This window comes from Siphateles boraxobius, unplaced genomic scaffold, assembly GCF_051911475.1.
Source record: "Siphateles boraxobius isolate OS27281-9 unplaced genomic scaffold, OSU_SipBor_1 250, whole genome shotgun sequence".
In the NCBI taxonomy this organism is placed as follows: domain Eukaryota; kingdom Metazoa; phylum Chordata; class Actinopteri; order Cypriniformes; family Leuciscidae; genus Siphateles; species Siphateles boraxobius.
Window position 1 is genome coordinate 68,258 of NW_027508867.1, and position 19,967 is coordinate 88,224.

Consider the following 19,967-nt stretch of genomic DNA (forward strand, 5'->3'; position numbering starts at 1 on the left):
TTGTAAAGCCATCTTGTGCTTGAAACCATGCTAGTTGGCTAAATATTTTACATTGAGAACGACTTATTAGAAAACAAGACAAACTGAAATAACGAGGAAGCTGAGCCAAACACTAATACAACACACACCTGCAAATGGAGCCATACACTGATGTCCACAACCATTGCTGCAGCATTTCTCATTGTTCGGACAGTCACTGTCATAGCAACACATCTCGGCACACATGGTCCAAAATTTGTGCTTGGACACTCTCCTGGCTTTGCTGTTATACAGACACATGACAGAAACCACATCAATGAATGTCTCATTCACTGTATGAAAAAAAAAAGAAAGTTGTCATAAGATGATAGTAGGAGGTTTTACCGGAATATTCAGTCTATCTACTTCATAGTTTCACGTTTAGTTCAATGTGTTGCTTGCGGTTTCTTTGCAATTATTTGTGAAACTTACTAGCAATTTCTGAGTCAAAACATTTTTTCAGTGTTTTTGGAAGGCGTGTAGCATCCATCATTAATAAAAACTCACTGAAAACAGGCGGCACACACACGGGGCCACAGGGAAATTTACAGCATTTGTGTCCTCCAAAGCAGTCTCTATCAGAAGTGCATCCGCGACGGGACGGCTCGACCGTCAGCGTCGCCGGACACTGACCGGACACTGCAGAAGAGGATAATTTGTGTAGACCAGGAAGTGCTGTAATAGTTTGATTCAGCTTTTGCAAGTCAGGGGTATTGCAATGAGTCTCAAACTTTACAATATTCACACATTCATCTGCTTCAATTCAAAGTAGCTTAGAAATCTACAATTTTTCAATAATCTGCATCAATCGGTTTCAGAGACGGAGAGTGCCGTTACAACCCATCCCACTAAAGTAGAGGGAGTAATAGTGCAATGCTGATAGAAAACATGGACATCAGTTAATATGTTGTATACAAATTTACCGGTGTACATCGTCAATTTATGCCATCCCCATGACCACCCTAATTTCCTTTTAAGCATTTTAATAGGCTACTCAGAAGACATAAATATAGAAATGCACTACATATACACAACGCAGAGCAACCGGTTATAATTAGCTCCCCATGTTATATTGTAGGCTTATTTAGTTGCTAAAACAAAAAGTTTAGGCAAAAGTTTAAACTCCGGATTGGTAATTTTGTAGCCATGTTATAAGACTAATGTTCTTGTTTTACATTAAACAAAAAGGCTTGTATTAGTGATTATATGGGTTTTACTTGTACAATGAAAAACAGATGACAGTTTGCATATTTATACTTTGCTTATTAAAACTAAACCAACATACAAAGTTGAACTTCCACTTGACATCTGTACTGTATTTTTGTAAGCCTATGTGCTGAGATTCATCTAAAGTCAAATTTTGTTAGGCACTTTATTTATGCACTTCTTCGGGCTGTGTAATGAAGCTAAAATAACTTCTCACCTACAACTCCAGCGTCTGTTGTGCTCAAACATGCAGACAGACACAATAAAACGGCACTAAACGAGCAGTACACTCGAGCGGTCATCCTCTCGACCTGCAATCTCACAATCAACTCTGCAGGAAGATGTGCTGAATTAGCAGTGTTGGGAGTAACGCGTTACAAAAGTAATGCATTACAGTAACATATTACGTTTTGCTGTAACGCAGTAGTGTAAGGCATTACTAATCAATTTTCAGTAATATTTTACTCGGTACATGTTCGGTAAGGCTTGCGTTACAACAGACTTTTAGTTTTAATTGTAAAACAAACAAACAAACAAAAAAACCAGCAAGACCGCCAGACATTACGAATGAAAGATGCAAGTAGGCTAAATTAACTGTTCGTGGTCAGTCAATATCCGCGTGTGAGGTCCAAGTCTGTAATTAAAGACTAAATGGCAGCGTCTGATATATTTGTACAGCGATTTCTTTTTTACAGGAGTGCCGTGAGGTATGATTTCGGCCTCTGTGCTCACGCTGGCCAGTGGAAAAGCGGCTAATGGTGAAGATGGCATGATGAAGAAGACTATACATTCGCGAGATGGACGTATGAGCATTAGGCTATTCGTTCTGTTTTCTTTCTAAACAGTTAGGCTATGTTTATGTGGTATTTTTCATGTTTTCATCACGCAATCATGTTTTTGATGCCGTGGTGACGCGTTCATGTAAGGGCGGCGGCGCTGCCGATAAAGCACCTAAAAGCTGTCACAAAGAACCGGCAAAAGCAATGATTATGAATATGTCAAATATAGCAAGGAGACATGTTGATTGTTTATTAATAAAGTCAAGATGAAGTTGACGATGCTGACTCGCGATCTTCGCCGTAGTGAATGCACCAGAGAGAAATGCACATTTCATTTCATAAGCAGAGAGCAGTCTGTTTTCTTTCGTTTTGAATTGTTCTGTTTACAAGTAGACATTTCAATATAGATATATTTTTCAGGTCCGTACAATTAAAACAAAACGAAATTCACTTTAAAGAAAGGCTTCGTGTCTTCTGTGTAAGGTGTCTGTGAAAGTTTTAAAGCAGTCTTTTAGTGCCGCTTCAGAGCGGTCGCGTCCGTAACGGAGAACTGTCACGTCTGTAACATTATTTTTTCCTCATAAATGCGAACACGAAAAATAAAATAAAATGAATATTTTATGTTCTGTGGAGATCCAACCCTTCTTCATTAGATTTGCGCAGTGTAATTCACAGAATTACAACAACAAAAAATCGTTGCCTCCTAAAAGTTAAAGATTTTTTTTTGTCACACATGACTGTCGATTTCCCTAATATTAAATATAAAACGCATGTGTAGACTGATATTTTTCTAATGTCTGGACTCCTTTCTGGGAGGAGCCTATGGATAAACAGACGTTACAATATTTTGGTATTAATGCATTTTCTGAGAATTTATATAATTATATAAGTTAACTGCAAGTCTGCAAATGTCATGTCCATAACGCTGGAATTCCCAAATTTTAAATAATTTATCCTCAACTAGTTTTGTGGTGTAGGTCTACATATTTTATAATGTTAAGTTAACTTCAAATAATACTAATAGTAATTTAAAGATGTGGTAGCATTGGATCTGGACGGTATGGATAACGCTGTGAATTGGAAGGGGTGTGTCGCGATTCTGCAGGTTCGTGGATCTGAGTGTCGCGATTTCGGTTTCATATCGCATATCGTTACAGCTTTTTGAACGCGTTTTTAAAGTTCCAATTGGAGGCCCGCGTAACTCCAACCATAATGAAAATCACCTGCCTGTAGCTTTCTAATATAGCCTAATCTTGAAGACTTTGATTAGCTTGTTCAGGTGTGTTTGATTAGGGTTGGATGTCGTAATAATTGCCGTGATTAGGAGATGATTGAGCGTTTGTATGGCAACACTATCAATGCCGAATGATTCTGCATTGGTCAGGTGGTACAGGTCAGAGTTCTACCACAAGTTACAAGTTGGACTAAACTCCTACACCTAGTGATGGCAAAATGAGGCTTCCTGAACCACTGAGACCTCACAGACCATTGCTTCACCCAAAGGTTCATTACTCGAAGCTTCATTCAGCATTGCTCACTAGTGACACCTAGCTACTGTGCAAAGAAATAGCAGACCAATTAATTCATTCTGAAACAATGACCTGAGCAGACTTATGATGTCAGTATACCCCCCTGTTCTGTTTTATTTATTTATTTTCTTCTCACTGTTAATGTCTGTAACCTTTCATTTGCAATAATAAAAATACCTGAGCAGACATTTGTCCATTGCCTGGGTATAAAATAAAATATGTATATTTCTCTGTCTGAATTTACTTCTGCAGAGACAACTGTCTCTCTCACACACACACACACACACACACACACACACACACACACACACACACACACACACACACACACACACACACACACACACACACACAGTTAATTAATTATTCATAAATGGTTTGGATAGTGACAGTATGAACAACAAAAGTGACACTGTGTTGAGTGCAGTGCTTATGGTGGAGGGAGTGTAATAAAGTAAAGTGCAACAGAAAAGTGTGGGGTGGTAAAGGTTAAGAATTGTTTCTGGTGATTTTGTGCATTAAACTGTTACTATTTTTGTGCAGTGTTGTGCTTATGGGACTGGGGACGTAGAGGAACGAAGGAAGGATTAAAAATTATTTTTATTGAGGAACAGAATTTTTTCAAGTGTGTTGGGGCTTAGACGATTCCTCTTCTTGGACAGAACCTCTCCAGCCTTGGAAAAGATCCTTTCACATGGAACAGAGGATGCGGGGGAACATAAAAATGCCAGGGCCAGATGGTATAAATGAGGATACTGATGTTTATGTTGAGCCCAATATACCAGTGGATCCTCAGATCTTGTGAGATTCACTTCAGATAAATATCGGTCCACTTCTACAGTAGCATCTGCTGTTGCACTTGAGCTCCTTCTACCTTGTTCAACCGTGCTATCCAGCAGATGCCAAAGGTCACCTAATAATAGAGTTACAAAGAAAAAATACTCCATTAACAATGGTTCACATTACTAAATCACTAATGTGAACATTCACACAACAAACACATATAGTACTTACTGTTGTCTGTGGATTGGCCTGCTTCTGAAGAGGCTGGCAGCTGAGTTGGGGATATATTGGTGGAATGCAGAATGGAGACCAGAACTTCTGATTACAGTAGCGCATTCAGATTTTAATCTTGATATGCCTTCTTGCAGTTTCCCTTGACTTAAGAATCCCAGTTTTTTGAATCTGGGATCCAATAACGTGGGTATGGTCATCACACTTATTGATTCTAAATGTACTGCTTGTTCCCTGACCCTCCGTACAAGGCTGTCACCCAGCTGCCTTGCTGGATTGGACTTGAGGCCTTCTAGCTTACTCGTTACAGCGTGATTAAGCATCTTCATCAAAGGAATCACTTTGGAGGCAGACACCCTTTTCTCTCCTGAAAGCTCTACTGTAGCCTGGCGGAAAGGGGCAAGAACATGTAAAGCATCCTGGACTGCCTCATACTCCAGGGCTGTAGGAGGGGTGATGTCGGTCTTTAGAGAGGCCAGGGCTGCCCCCACTGGCTCTCTCAGCTGATAGAGACGTCCCAGCATGTTGTAAGTGCTGTTCCAGCGAGTTTCCACTTCAATTATCATTTTCAGAACTGGTCTCCCCATCTGCTCCTGTACTTGGGCCAGTCTCTCTTTTGCTGTAGTGCTTGTTCGGAAATAGGTCACAAGTTTCCTACATTTGGTTCGAATGTCGTTGAAGCTACTGATGTCATCAAAAGATTTCCCCACAATAAGGTTTAGTGCATGTGCAATGCATACCGCATGCCTAACATTCAGTGATCGTACACATGCTATCATGTTGGCTGCTGCATCAGTTACCAGGCACTTAACTTTATCCTTTATGCCCCACTCCTCCATGAGCTTGATATGTCCAGTAGCCAAGTTCTCAGCAGTATGGCTCTTAGGGAAATGCTGTACACCTAGTAAAATAGTGCAGAGCTTGTCATTGTCTATAAAATGGCAAGTCACTGCTAGGTAGGCATCCATGTTTAGCGATGTCCACATGTCAGAGGTAAGGCTTATAGCCTGAACGTTCTGCAACTGCTCTCTTGCCTTCTCCTTAGCCTCCTTGTACTTATGATCAACCATGACCTTCAAAGCCTGTGGTTAGAAATAAATGCAGTTACTCTTACTTTTAACTTCTTAAATAATGATGAACCACTTTATTAATCACATACCTTTCTAGTTGGGATCACGTAAGTGGGATCCAACACATGCAGGAGCTCCCTAAATCCATCATCATCCACAATGGAAAAGGGTTGGGAGTCCTTGATGACCATGTTCACCAGGGCCTCATTCACCATTTCTTTTTTGGAATCTATAATAAAATAAAATGAAGGTGTATTGTAGGAGCCTAAAACATTATTTAAATAATGTTTTTTTAATGATTATTATCAATTACTTTGACTACTGTGTGGATTGTTAGTAGTCTGTGCATGCTCGTGCAGTGCTCGATAATGCCTGAGCATGGAGGACGTGTTATTGCTGTATGTCAGCTCCTTTAGGCACAGCAAGCATTTCACCTTGAAACATAAATGAATAGACATTAAATATAATACAGCCATATAGTGAGGATTATTATATAAAGACAGTAAAATAATAATAATAACAATAATAATACAAATTGTGTTTGTACCTTATTGTGAGCAACCATTTAAAAAAACTCCCAGACAGGGGAGGATTTCCTCTTTCTTGCTGGCTCCATTACAAGGAAAAAGGAAGAGGTCACAAAAAGCAAACAATTCCAAAAGGGCAATCCAAATCAAAAAGCAGTCCAGTCCAAATCCAAAAATCCAAAGCAATCCAAATAATCTTATCTAATTAATATAACAATACTATAATATAGCTACTATAATTAATACTAACAATATACTATAACTAATCTAACCTGATATAATGTAATAATATACAGCCCTAACACATATATTGCACAATAACGACGATGAAACAACTCTCTAACTCCAACTCTCTAACTCTAACTCTCTGACTCTCTGACACTACTACAACTGATTCTACTACTCCTGCAACACCCACAAGGAGGCGCGAGTTTCGAACCCCCTTTATCCGGAAACGACACCCAGACCGAACCGATGACGTATCCACACAAACCGAGGCCTCGTTTGTCATTAGTCACGTGATTTTCACGTTAACAACACAAGCCTCGAATCGCGGCTTCATCTGGCACGCCCATTTTTGCTCGACACAAGATCCGACGCCTCGCTTCAAATCTCACATCACTACCTACACCTAAACTCTCCAGGAAATGGATCTCTACTGGAGGCTGGCATAAATCTGCATAGAACATCAAGAGACACAGCACAGACACAGTAGCCTGGGAAAACCCAGATGAACTTCCGGCAAATTTAGATTTGCTCTGCAAGTTAGTCTGGCGAAGAGTCCATTCAGGCTCATTTCCATTATTTCCAAATCGAGGCAGCAATCACAAACGTTGAGGCGGGCTTTACAAGATGACGATCGATCTGATTGGTTTTAAGGTCTATCCAATTGCGCCCAGAGGCATTTGAGCGACGTCCCTTTGGAAGTGAGCTGTCAATGAACTTTCTCCAGACCCTAACTCAGTTACGACTGAGAAGGGTCTGGTTTTAACCAGGCTATTTACACAGGGGCATGTCTAGAATTTGAATCTGAATTTTTTAGTCACTGACAACAATGTTTCCAGCCACTATAGTGAATATAATTTAATGATGGATGGTTTCATATGGATTACACAATCAGAGAATACTTGTTCACTCAAGCTTTCTATAGACATATTTCTCATCGTGACTGAGGCAAGTAGCCTATAGAGATTGCTAATGTGTCATCATCATGACGTATTAACAGTGGTGAACGCAAAGCATTTTGGGAATCCGCGGATTGCATGGAGGGAAGAACGCAGTGTTCAAGATGCCGTCTACCTGCTGTGTTATAAACTGCAATAACTGCACAGCCAACTTAATGCAAACTTAAAGATTGTTAAATGTTACTTCTCACATGTAATGATTTTTAGCCATCGCTTTAAATAAAATAAACAAAGACTGAATGAAATTCTGCCTCCTTTATCTGTATTAAGGAAGAATTGTGCACTTACATGCACTTCATGACGCACACGTACATTTGTGAATACGCTGAAGGTTTCTCCTTCTCTCCCTCTCTGCCGTGCGCGCGCTACACGGTTTGGAGCTCGCGAGCTCTAGATTCCGGGAGATTTGAACTAATTTGCGGGCATCAGGGAGACGCTATCAATATGCGGGAGACTCCCAGAACTTCAGGCTGTCTGCAAAAGCACCACAACCCAGCCTGCTGCATTTTGTAGGATTATATTCTGTTTTTCACGCTAATTTTTCATTATTTTCATGCCAGAACACAAGCCTGCAATGCCAGCCCATGTAAACGAGAAAAACATACCCATAATTCAGTGTGTTCTGATGACGTTGCCGCCCAGTTGGTCGCATTTCTTAGCGATCTCTATAGAGTTTTGGTTCGTTTCTGTGACTCGCTCCAGTTCACGGAGTCCGAGGCGGCAGAAAGCGCACCCTGTTTGTTTTCTCTGTTTTACAAAAGCGCAACATTTAATTGTTATTGTGAGTGCACTTAAATAAAAGTTTGTTTGCGTTTGTCGAATGTTAATTTAACATGCCAGAATTCAAATCCGATTGTAGAAGAATTCGTAGCGCCACTCGGCCAGGTGTGCCAAAATATGTATTTATAAACTTCAATATTTCATACAAAACAATCACAAAACGCTTTGTGACATTTTGAAAAACAGTGCTTGGATTAAGGCCACTGCAAATAGGATCGTAACTTAAACCCATCCCCCCCTGCAAATCGCACCCTGGGTGTGAGCGATGGAATGTTTAGGAGAACTACCTTTAGAAATTGTTTTTGTTCACTAATTATGAGGTTTTCCGGTTTAATCACGATCAGATTTTTTTCTAGATCCTACAGTAAATGCATTGTTTGACGTCACTTATCGAGAAATTGGCACATTTTATATAATGTAATACACTCGCACTTCTATCAATTAAGTGGGTAGAACAAAGACTGTGATTTGAGCTTTGACTTCCTAGTCATATGGTGCTGTAAGGGTCAAACAGGTCAATTTAGCTCAAAGGGAATAATGAATTAATTCATAGGGCGGCCGAGCAATTATAAATATCCAAACTATAGTGAAAACACTATTTATTAGCAAGGTAACTTAGATCAGCAGTTTAAGACTTTAAATTCGTAAGCACATAACACAAGAACACTTCTCTTTAAAATACAGACAAGTTTTTATTGATTACCCTAACAGATAAAACTGATATCTAACACAAACACATGCTCACACACATTCATATGAGTTACAGAAAGAAAGAGAGTGAAAGAATGAGTTGATGAAATCCCAAGGTTCTAGAATTATATGCACTTATAAGACATGACCTGAACGAACCATCAATCATTAATTTAACCCAAACACGTGGTGTGTTGGCGGTTGGATGGAAAGTCTTTGAAGTTGGAAGCGGGCTTTGCAGTCAAATCGTTGACCGAAACTTTACAGCAAAACTTAACTTAGAACCGAGACTCTCAACGGAACAGAAAACAAACTAAGTAAGAGAAAGAAAAGTGAGACGAGCTTGAATGTTCACGTTCGATGGCTTGAATGAAGCTATTTAACCTATGTTCTTCTGATCTTGATTTGGGTTATTGCGTCTGCTCGCCGAAAAAAAAGTTTACTCGTCTGGCTGGTCTAAAATGTCATGGCTACTCTAATTTGTTCGTGTCCTAAGATTTTAAACTCAAATGTTTGTCCAGCCTCCTGGATGAGTTCTGACCAATCAGACACTGCCTTTAGATTAGAGGTGGCTGTTATTTCTGCTCTCGTCGTAATTTAGTCATGCGTTATCTCTGTGATCTCTTTCCAACTCTAGCAGAGAGTACAGAGTACAGTTTAGACATGATTCCTATTATCTGATAAGACAAATATGACCCAGAAGGAATTTGCAGAGAGTTGTGTGTTCTTGCTGAGAAGGAGAAATAAACCCTTTTAATCCTATATATTCGTTTGTGCTCTCAAACGCTCCGGTGCGTTGATCATTGTAGCCAATCGTAGACATATCCGATGAGCTCATGAACACAATGGCCAATCAGAGGTGTTTATGATTCTGCTCAACAGTGCTCAAAGCGTCACATTTTTTAAATTTCAGTACCGACTGTGAAGACGATGCTGAACTAGAAGTCTTCTAAGCACCCCCAACCTTGTGCCAGGCTAGGCCTTGACTTCCATTCACCAAAGATCCTCTGACTCCTACTGGTTCTCTCTCATCAAGACAACATCAGCAAAGATCAACTGGAGCCCTCAACAAACTGCATCAGGACAGTTTAATTCAAAAGGGGAAGGCATGCAAGAATCAAACTTAAGTCTCATTATTTGATACATTATGTATCCTTACCCATTTTAAAGAAGGGCGTGTTAGAACTAAACTGATGGTTTGCTCAAGGCTGCTGATCTGCTGAATTTTAAGCAATGCTATAACTTCTTGCTTTCCTGTATTCTGCTTCAGCTCTCTTTCCCTAGGTAAACATGTATGCATGCATGTATGTGTACGTTAGAGTATGTTTAGTCTACTTAAAGTCTTGTTCATGTCACACGTAAAGTTTTCCATGTTTCATGCTCACATACTGGAGTCCCTAATCGTGCAGATTTGGCCTAACGTTGAGAGCGTTCCTCCTTTAGCTAGGCTAATCTCTTTGAAGCTTGCACGGCCATAAAGTACTTGTCTGTATGAACATATCATACCATCCCAAAACAATTTCTGACGGACCAATCGAACATTGTTCAACGACAACCAATATATGTGACCACTATGCTTTGTAGCAAATGCTTCAGAATGCAGCAGAAGACTATTGGTCTATAGGCAATACTGGTTGAAACTCTTCATATCCTGATAGCAATCAATATTAGAAGTGTTCTAAATAGTAAAATGTACATACCTTCTGTAAAGGTCTCAGGACCCAAAAAAAAAAAAAAGTCAGTCCAATCATTTCATTCGGATTCAGATTTGGATTTATTCGTTTTCATGTCAACGCCATTAACGCCGAAATGAATCTGGATTAGTCAGATAGTACAACTAGAGCACTGTAAGATGTTTACGTTCATTATCACTTTTAATGTTATGCGTTTTGAGACATGAGGCAATTTAACAGTCTTTCATCTCATGACACTTTGTAGACTCTGCTTTGTGCATTCATGCGTTTTGAAGGAGGCATGGCTTTGGATGCATTCAAAGCTAGCTTAATATTGCTAGCCTCTCTGAAACCGTTTTGAATGTGTTTGGGTCTTCAGGAGGGGAACTTACACATTCCTAAAGCAGGAATTCCAATGAGCCATTATGTAAGAGAACAGCCATTATTGTAAGAGAACAGCCATTATGTGAGAGAACAGCCATTATGTGAGAGAACAGCCAAACTAACGCTGGCACACAAAAAACACCAACTTTATCACACTTAAAGAAATATAAAAGAGAAAGTAGTCTTACAAGTGTGAGATTTATTTGGTGATAACAGGGAAAATATACCATACATCCAATGGTTAAATCAGCACAGTTACCTGCATGCATTGCCACATTACTTATGACCTGAACATTGGCCATAAGGGTTAGTTTGGCGACAGTTTTCAGCACACACTGGAGGCTTCGGGGGTTCGGCTCCAGGCCTCCCTGGTCGCTTCGGGGGTTCGGCTCCAGGCCTCCCTGGAGGCATCGGGGGTTCGGCTCCAGGCCTCCCTGGAGCCATCGGGGGTCCGGCTCCAGGCCTCCCTGGAGCCATCGGGGGCCCGGCTCCAGGCCTCCCTGGAGCCATCGGGGGCCCGGCTCCAGGCCTCCCTGGAGGCATCGGGGGTCCGGCTCCAGGCCTCCCTGGAGGCTTCGGGGGTCCGGCTCCAGGCCTCCCTGGAGGCTTCGGGGGTCCGGCTCCAGGCCTCCCTGGAGGCTTCGGGGGTCCGGCTCCAGGCCTCCCTGGAGGCTTCGGGGGTTCGGCTCCAGGCCTCCCTGGAGGCTTCGGGGGTTCGGCTCCTGGCCTCCCTGGAGGCTTCGGGGGTTCGGCTGCAGGGTTAACCAGAGGTTCAGTTGAAGGCGGCTCTGGCAGTTCGGTGGAGGGCTCCGGTTCAGGCTCAAGCAGTTCAGTGGAAGGCTTCGGGGGTTCGGCTCCAGGCCTCCCTGGAGGCATTGGGGGTTCAGCTCCAGGCCTCCCTGGAGGCTTCGGGGGTTCCCTCCCTGGAGGCATCGGGGGTTCGGCTCCAGGCCTCCCTCCCTGGAGGCATCGGGGGTTCGGCTCCAGGCCTCCCTGGAGGCATCGGGGGTTCGGCTCCAGGCCTCCCTGGAGGCATCGGGGGTTCGGCTCCAGGCCTCCCTGGAGGCATCGGGGGTTCGGCTCCAGGCCTCCCTGGAGGCATCGGGGGTTCGGCTCCAGGCCTCCCTGGAGGCATCGGGGGTTCGGCTCCAGGCCTCCCTGGAGGCATCGGGGGTTCGGCTCCAGGCCTCCCTGGAGGCATCGGGGGTTCGGCTCCAGGCCTCCCTGGAGGCATCGGGGGTTCGGCTCCAGGCCTCCCTGGAGGCATCGGGGGTTCGGCTCCAGGCCTCCCTGGAGGCATCGGGGGTTCGGCTCCAGGCCTCCCTGGAGGCATCGGGGGTTCGGCTCCAGGCCTCCCTGGAGGCATCGGGGGTTCGGCTCCAGGCCTCCCTGGAGGCATCGGGGGTTCGGCTCCAGGCCTCCCTGGAGGCATCGGGGGTTCGGCTCCAGGCCTCCCTGGAGGCATCGGGGGTTCGGCTCCAGGCCTCCCTGGAGGCATCGGGGGTTCGGCTCCAGGCCTCCCTGGAGGCATCGGGGGTTCGGCTCCAGGCCTCCCTGGAGGCATCGGGGGTTCGGCTCCAGGCCTCTCTGGAAGCTTTGGGCGTTCGCTCCCTGGAGGCTTCGGGGGTTCGGCTCCAGGCCACCCTGGAGGCTTCGGGGGTTCGGCTCCAGGCCTCCCTGGAGGCTTCGGGGGTTCGGCTCCAGGCCTCCCTGGAGGCTTCGGGGGTTCGGCTCCAGGCCTCCCTGGAGGCTTCGGGGGTTCGGCTCCAGGCCTCCCTGGAGGATTCGGGGGTTCGGCTCCAGGCCTCCCTGGTTTGGCTGCAGGCTTCACCGGAGGTTCAGTTGCAGGCGGCTCTGGCAGTTCGGTGGAGGGCTCCGGTTCAGGCTCAAGCAGTTCAGTGGAAGGCTTTGGGGGTTCGGCTCCAGGCCTCCCTGGAGGCATTGGGGGTTCAGCTCCAGGCCTCCCTGGAGGCTTCAGAGGTTCGGCTCCAGACCTCCCTGGAGGCATCGGGGGTTCGGCTCCAGGCCTCCCTGGAGGCTTCACTGGAGGCTTCGGGGGTTCGGCTGCAGGCTTCACTGGAGAGATACAGATTAGTCGATCCATTTAGTGGCATTCAGTCTCAGATACAGCACAAAAACCAAATTGCAAGTTTTACTCCGTATTAATCTTCTGTTAATTTTGTAAAGCCATCTTGTGCTTGAAACCATGCTAGTTGGCTAAATACTTTACATTGAGAACGACTTATTAGAAAACAAGACAAACTGAAATAACGAGGAAGCTGAGCCAAACACTAATACAACACACACCTGCAAATGGAGCCATACACTGATGTCCACAACCATTGCTGCAGCATTTCTCATTGTTCGGACAGTCACTGTCATAGCAACACATCTCGGCACACATTCCTGGTCCAAAATTTGTGCTTGGACACTCTCCTGGCTTTGCTGTTATACAGACACATGACAGAAACCACATCAATGAATGTCTCATTCACTGTATGAAAAAAAAAAGAAAGTTGTCATAAGATGATAGTAGGAGGTTTTACCGGAATATTCAGTCTATCTACTTCATAGTTTCACGTTTAGTTCAATGTGTTGCTTGCGGTTTCTTTGCAATTATTTGTGAAACTTACTAGCAATTTCTGAGTCAAAACGTTTTTTCAGTGTTTTTGGAAGGCGTGTAGCATCCATCATTAATAAAAACTCACTGAAAACAGGCGGCACACACACGGGGCCACAGGGAAATTTACAGCATTTGTGTCCTCCAAAGCAGTCTCTATCAGAAGTGCATCCGCGACGGGACGGCTCGACCGTCAGCGTCGCCGGACACTGACCGGACACTGCAGAAGAGGATTCAAGAGGATCATTTGTGTAGACCAGGAAGTGCTGTAATAGTTTGATTCAGCTTTTGCAAGTCAGGGGTATTGCAATGAGTCTCAAACTTTACAATATTCACACATTCATCTGCTTCAATTCAAAGTAGCTTAGAAATCTACAATTTTTCAATAATCTGCATCAATCGGTTTCAGAGACGGAGAGTGCTGTTACAACCCATCCCACTAAAGTAGAGGGAGTAATAGTGCAATGCTGATAGAAAACATGGACATCAGTTAATATGTTGTATACAAATTTACCGGTGTACATCATCAATTTATGCCATCCCCATGACCACCCTAATTTCCTTTTAAGCATTTTAATAGGCTACTCAGAAGACATAAATATAGAAATGCACTACATATACACAACGCAGAGCAACCGGTTATAATTAGCTCCCCATGTTATATTGTAGGCTTATTTAGTTGCTAAAACAAAAAGTTTAGGCAAAAGTTTAAACTCCGGATTGGTAATTTTGTAGCCATGTTATAAGACTAATGTTCTTGTTTTACATTAAACAAAAAGGCTTATATTAGTGATTATATGGGTTTTACTTGTACAATGAAAAACAGATGACAGTTTGCATATTTATACTTTGCTTATTAAAACTAAACCAACATACAAAGTTGAACTTCCACTTGACATCTGTACTGTATTTTGTAAGCCTATGTGCTGAGATTCATCTAAAGTCAAATTTTGTTAGGCACTTCATTTATGCACTTCTTCGGGCTGTGTAATGAAGCTAAAATAACTTCTCACCTACAACTCCAGCGTCTGTTGTGCTCAAACATGCAGACAGACACAATAAAACGGCACTAAACGAGCAGTACACTCGAGCGGTCATCCTCTCGACCTGCAATCTCACAATCAACTCTGCAGGAAGATGTGCTGAATTAGTGAGTCAGGAGGGGCAGACAGCGAGGAACACAAACCTACAAAGAAAAACCCCGTTGCTGAGTCCCACAAACACAAAAAAAAAACGCTGTCAAAGCAGTTTAAAGTGCTTTTTGAACGCGTTTTTAAAGTTCCAATTGGAGGCCCGTGTAACTCCAACCATAATGAAAATCACCTGCCTGTAGCTTTCTAATATAGCCTAATCTTGAAGACTTTGATTAGCTTGTTCAGGTGTGTTTGATTAGGGTTGGATGTTGTAATAATTGCCGTGATTAGGAGATGATTGAGCGTTTGTATGGCAACACTATCAATGCCGAATGATTCTGCATTGGTCAGGTGGTACAAGTCAGAGTTCTACCACAAGTTACAAGTTGGACTAAACTCCTACACCTTGGGTGCTTCTCATTTCTTATGTGTGCATCCTCGTTTCCTTTCCTCGCCTCCTTTCCTAGCGCCTCAGCTCCTCCCCTTGTAGGATGTGAGGGAAGGACGCAAGGAAAGAAAGTGAGGACGGAGGAATTGAATGAAAGCTTTTTTTATACATTGGAATACTTGATCACTCGAGCGTCACTTCATAGCGTCATCAGCAGCGCTCAAAGGATCTGCCCTTATGTTGTTGAAGTTTTTTTATTTAAGAAATGCATAATGAATAATAATAAAGCAAGATACCCTGTTGAAATATGTGAGATGTGTAGTTTATATAAACAGCAAGGGTAACGTATAAATTCAAATTATTGTGACCGATGTGAAGGGGAAGGAGAATGTATACGTGCGTCACGTTTAGTCAATAAAACACTTCCGCATAGGATACACATGTGTATCCTCGCTCATTACTCCTCTGAAAGCCTCCTCACTCCTCGATCCTCGACTCCTCGCAGTGCAATTAGAGATTTGAGATGTCCTTCAAGATGGCTGTGCTTGATTGGTTTCCGGGTCATAGGATGGAGGACAGAGGAGCGAGGAGACGAGGAGGGATATTGAGAAGCACCCCTAGTGATGGCAAAATGAGGCTTCCTGAACCACTGAGACCTCACAGACCATTGCTTCACCCAAAGGTTCATTACTCGAAGCTTCATTCAGCATTGCTCACTAGTGACACCTAGCTACTGTGCAAATAAATAGCAGACCAATTAATTCATTCTGAAACAATGACCTGAGCAGACTTATGATGTCAGTATACCCCCCTGTTCTGTTTTATTTATTTATTTTCTTCTCACTGTTAATGTCTGTAACCTTTCATTTGCAATAATAAAAATACCTGAGCAGACATTTGTCCATTGCCTGGGTATAAAATAAAATATGTATATTTCTCTGTCTGAATTTACTTCTGCAGAGACAACTGTCTCTCACACACACACACACACACACACACACACACACACACACACACACACACACACACACACACACACACACACACACACAGTTAATTAATTATTCATAAATGGTTTGGATAGTGACAGTATGAACAACAAAAGTGACACTGTTTTGAGTGCAGTGCTTATGGTGGAGGGAGTGTAATAAAGTAAAGTGCAACAGAAAAGTGTGGGGTGGTAAAGGTTAAGAATTGTTTCTGGTGATTTTGTGCATTGAACTGTTACTATTTTTGTGCAGTGTTGTGCTTATGGGACTGGGGACGTAGAGGAACGAAGGAAGGATTAAAAATTATTTTTATTGAGGAACAGAATTTTTTCAAGTGTGTTGGGGCTTAGACGATTCCTCTTCTTGGACAGAACCTCTCCAGCCTTGGAAAAGATCCTTTCACATGGAACAGAGGATGCGGGGGAACATAAAAATGCCAGGGCCAGATGGTATAAATGAGGATACTGATGTTTATGTTGAGCCCAATATACCAGTGGATCCTCAGATCTTGTGAGATTCACTTCAGATAAATATCGGTCCACTTCTACAGTAGCATCTGCTGTTGCACTTGAGCTCCTTCTACCGTGTTCAACCGTGCTATCCAGCAGATGCCAAAGGTCACCTAATAATAGAGGTACAAAGAAAAAATACTCCATTAACAATGGTTCACATTACTAAATCACTAATGTGAACATTCACACAACAAACACATATAGTACTTACTGTTGTCTGTGGATTGGCCTGCTTCTGAAGAGGCTGGCAGCTGAGTTGGGGGTATATTGGTGGAAGCAGAATGGAGAGCAGAACTTCTGATTACAGTAGCGCATTCAGATTTTAATCTTGATATGCCTTCTTGCAGTTTCCCTTGACTTAAGAATCCCAGTTTTTTGAATCTGGGATCCAATAACGTGGGTATGGTCATCACACTTATTGATTCTAAATGTACTGCTTGTTCCCTGACCCTCCGTACAAGGCTGTCACCCAGCTGCCTTGCCGGATTGGACTTGAGGCCCTCTAGCTTACTCGTTACAGCGTGATTAAGCATCTTCATCAAAGGAATCACTTTGCAGGCAGACACCCTTTTCTCTCCTGAAAGCTCTACTGTAGCCTGGCGGAAAGGGGCAAGAACATGTAAAGCATCCTGGACTGCCTCATACTCCAGGGCTGTAGGAGGGGTGATGTCGGTCTTTAGAGAGGCCAGGGCTGCCCCCACTGGCTCTCTCAGCTGATAGAGACGTTCCAGCATGTTGTAAGTGCTGTTCCAGCGAGTGTCCACTTCAATTATCATTTTCAGAACTGGTCTCCCCATCTGCTCCTGTACTTGGGCCAGTCTCTCTTTTGCTGTAGTTCTTGTTCGGAAATAGGTCACAAGTTTCCTACATTTGGTTCGAATGTCGTTGAAGCTACTGATGTCATCAAAAGATTTCCCCACAATAAGGTTTAGTGCATGTGCAATGCATACCGCATGCCTAACATTCAGTGATCGTACACATGCTATCATGTTGGCTGCTGCATCAGTTACCAGGCACTTAACTTTATCCTTTATGCCCCACTCCTCCATGAGCTTGATATATCCAGTAGCCAATTTCTCAGCAGTATGGCTCTTAGGGAAATGCTGTACACCTAGTAAAATAGTGCAGAGCTTGTCATTGTCAATAAAATGGCAAGTCACTGCTAGGTAGGCATCCATGTTTAGCGATGTCCACATGTCAGAGGTAAGGCTTATAGCCTGAACGTTCTGCAACTGCTCTCTTGCCTTCTCCTTAGCCTCCTTGTACTTATGATCAACCATGACCTTCAAAGCCTGTGGATAGAAATAAATGCAGTTACTCTTACTTTTAACTTCTTAAATAATGATGAACCACTTTATTAATCACATACCTTTCTAGTTGGGATCACGTAAGTGGGATCCAACACATGCAGGAGCTCCCTAAATCCATCATTATCCACAATGGAAAAGGGTTGGGAGTCCTTGATGACCATGTTCACCAGGGCCTCATTCACCATTTCTTTTTTGGAATCTATAATAAAATAAAATGCAGGTGTATTGTAGGAGCCTAAAACATTATTTAAATAATGTTTTTTAATGATTATTATCAATTACTTTGACTACTGTGTGGATTGTTAGTAGTCTGTGCATGCTCGTGCAGTGCTTGATAATGCCTGAGCATGGAGGACGTGTTATTGCTGTATGTCAGCTCCTTTAGGCACAGCAAGCATTTCACCTTGAAACATAAATTAATAGACATTAAATATAATACAGCCATATAGTGAGGATTATTATATAAAGACAGTAAAATAATAATAATAACAATATTAATACAAATTGTGTTTGTACCTTATTGTGAGCAACCATTTCAAAAAACTCCCAGACAGGGGAGGATTTCCTCTTTCTTGCTGGCTCCATTAAAGGAAAAAGGAAGAGGTCACAAAAAGCAAACAATTCCAAAAGGGCAATCCAAATCAAAAAGCAGTCCAGTCCAAATCCAAAAATCCAAAGCAATCCAAATAATCTTATCTGCCTCGAATCGCGGCTTCATCTGGCACGCCCATTTTTGCTCGACACAAGCTCCGACGCCTCGCTTCAAATGTCACATCACTACCTACACCTAAACTCTCCAGGAAATGGATCTCTACTGGAGGCTGGCATAAATCTGCATAGAACATCAAGAGACACAGCACAGACACAGTAGCCTGGGATAACCCAGACGAACTTCCGGCAAATTTAGATTTGCTCTGCAAGTTAGTCTGGCGAAGAGTCCATTCAAGCTCATTTCCAATATTTCCAAATCGAGGCAGCAATCACAAACGTTGAGGCGGGCTTTACAAGATGACGATCGATCTGATTGGTTTTAAGGTCTATCCAATTGCGCCCAGAGGCATTTGAGCGACGTCCCTTTGGAAGTGAGCTGTCAATGAACTTTCTCCAGACCCTAACTCAGTTACGACTGAGAAGGGTCTGGTTTTAACCAGGCTATTTACACAGGGGCATCTCTAGAATTTGAATCTGAAATTTTTAGTCACTGACAACAATGTTTCCAGCCACTATAGTGAATATAATTTAATGATGGATGGTTTCATATGGATTACACAATCAGAGAATACTTGTTCACTCAAGCTTTCTATAGACATATTTCTCATCGTGACTGAGGCAAGTAGCCTATAGAGATTGCTAATGTGTCGTCATCATGACGTATTAACAGTGGTGAACGCAAAGCATTTTGGGAATCCGCGGATTGCATGGAGGGAAGAACGCAGTGTTCAAGATGCCGTCTACCTGCTGTGTTATAAACTGCAATAACTACACAGCCAACTTAATGCAAACTTAAAGATTGTTTAATGTTACTTCTCACATGTAATGATTTTTAGCCATTGCTTTAAATAAAATAAACAAAGACTGAATGAAATTCTGCCTCCTTTATCTGTATTAAGGAAGAATTGTGCACTTACATGCACTTCATGACGCACACGTACATTTGTGAAAACGCTGAAGGTTTCTCCCTCTCTCCCTCTCTGCCGTGCGCGCGCTACACGGTTTGGAGCTCGCGAGCTCTAGATTCCGGGAGATTTGAACTAATTTGCGGGCATCAGGGAGCCGCTATCAATATGCGGGAGACTCCCAGAACTTCAGGCTGTCTGCAAAAGCACCACAACCCAGCCTGCTGCATTTTGTAGGATTATATTCTGTTTTTCACGCTAATTTTTCATTATTTTCATGCCAGAACACAAGCCTGCAATGCCAGCCCATGTAAACGAGAAAAACATACCCATAATTCAGTGTGTTCTGATGACGTTGCCGCCCAGTTGTTCACATTTCTTAGCGATCTCTATAGAGTTTTGGTTCGTTTCTGTGACTCGCTCCAGTTCACGGAGACCGAGGCGGCAGAAAGCGCACCCTGTTTGTTTTCTCTGTTTTACAAAAGCGCAACATTTAATTGTTATTGTGAGTGCACTTAAATAAAAGTTTGTTTGCGTTTGTCGAA

General features: G+C 43.0%; 1 protein-coding gene and 1 long non-coding RNA gene across 2 annotated transcripts; both read right to left on the reverse strand.

Moving 5' to 3' along the window:
• Positions 1-227: 227 nt before the first annotated feature.
• On the reverse strand, positions 228-1,573 carry LOC143751360 (uncharacterized). The gene is made up of 3 exons (XR_013207200.1): positions 1,442-1,573; positions 526-657; positions 228-262 (listed from the first exon to the last, which is right to left on the reverse strand). It is a non-coding gene; the product is annotated as an uncharacterized LOC143751360 (long non-coding RNA).
• A 10,164-nt stretch (positions 1,574-11,737) lies between these two features.
• On the reverse strand, positions 11,738-14,771 carry LOC143751361 (uncharacterized). Its single transcript, XM_077243930.1, has 5 exons — positions 14,488-14,771; positions 13,563-13,694; positions 13,162-13,299; positions 12,849-12,930; positions 11,738-12,815 (listed from the first exon to the last, which is right to left on the reverse strand). The coding sequence occupies exons 1-5, from the start codon at positions 14,570-14,572 to the stop codon at positions 11,738-11,740; spliced, it is 1,515 nt and encodes a 504-aa protein (XP_077100045.1). The 5' UTR covers positions 14,573-14,771.
• Between the last annotated feature and the right edge of the window lie 5,196 nt (positions 14,772-19,967).

Bases quoted from the DNA above. Each gene is read 5' to 3' on its own strand.
- LOC143751361 (XM_077243930.1), bottom strand. From the start codon at position 14,572: ATGACCGCTCGAGTGTACTGCTCGTTTAGTGCCGTTTTATTGTGTCTG. The intron at 13,695-14,487 runs GTGAGAAGTTAT...CCTCTTCTGCAG, and splicing joins AACAGACGCTGGAGTTGTAG to TGTCCGGTCAGTGTCCGGCG. The intron at 12,931-13,161 runs GTGTGTGTTGTA...GTATCTCTCCAG, and splicing joins GTGTATGGCTCCATTTGCAG to TGAAGCCTGCAGCCGAACCC.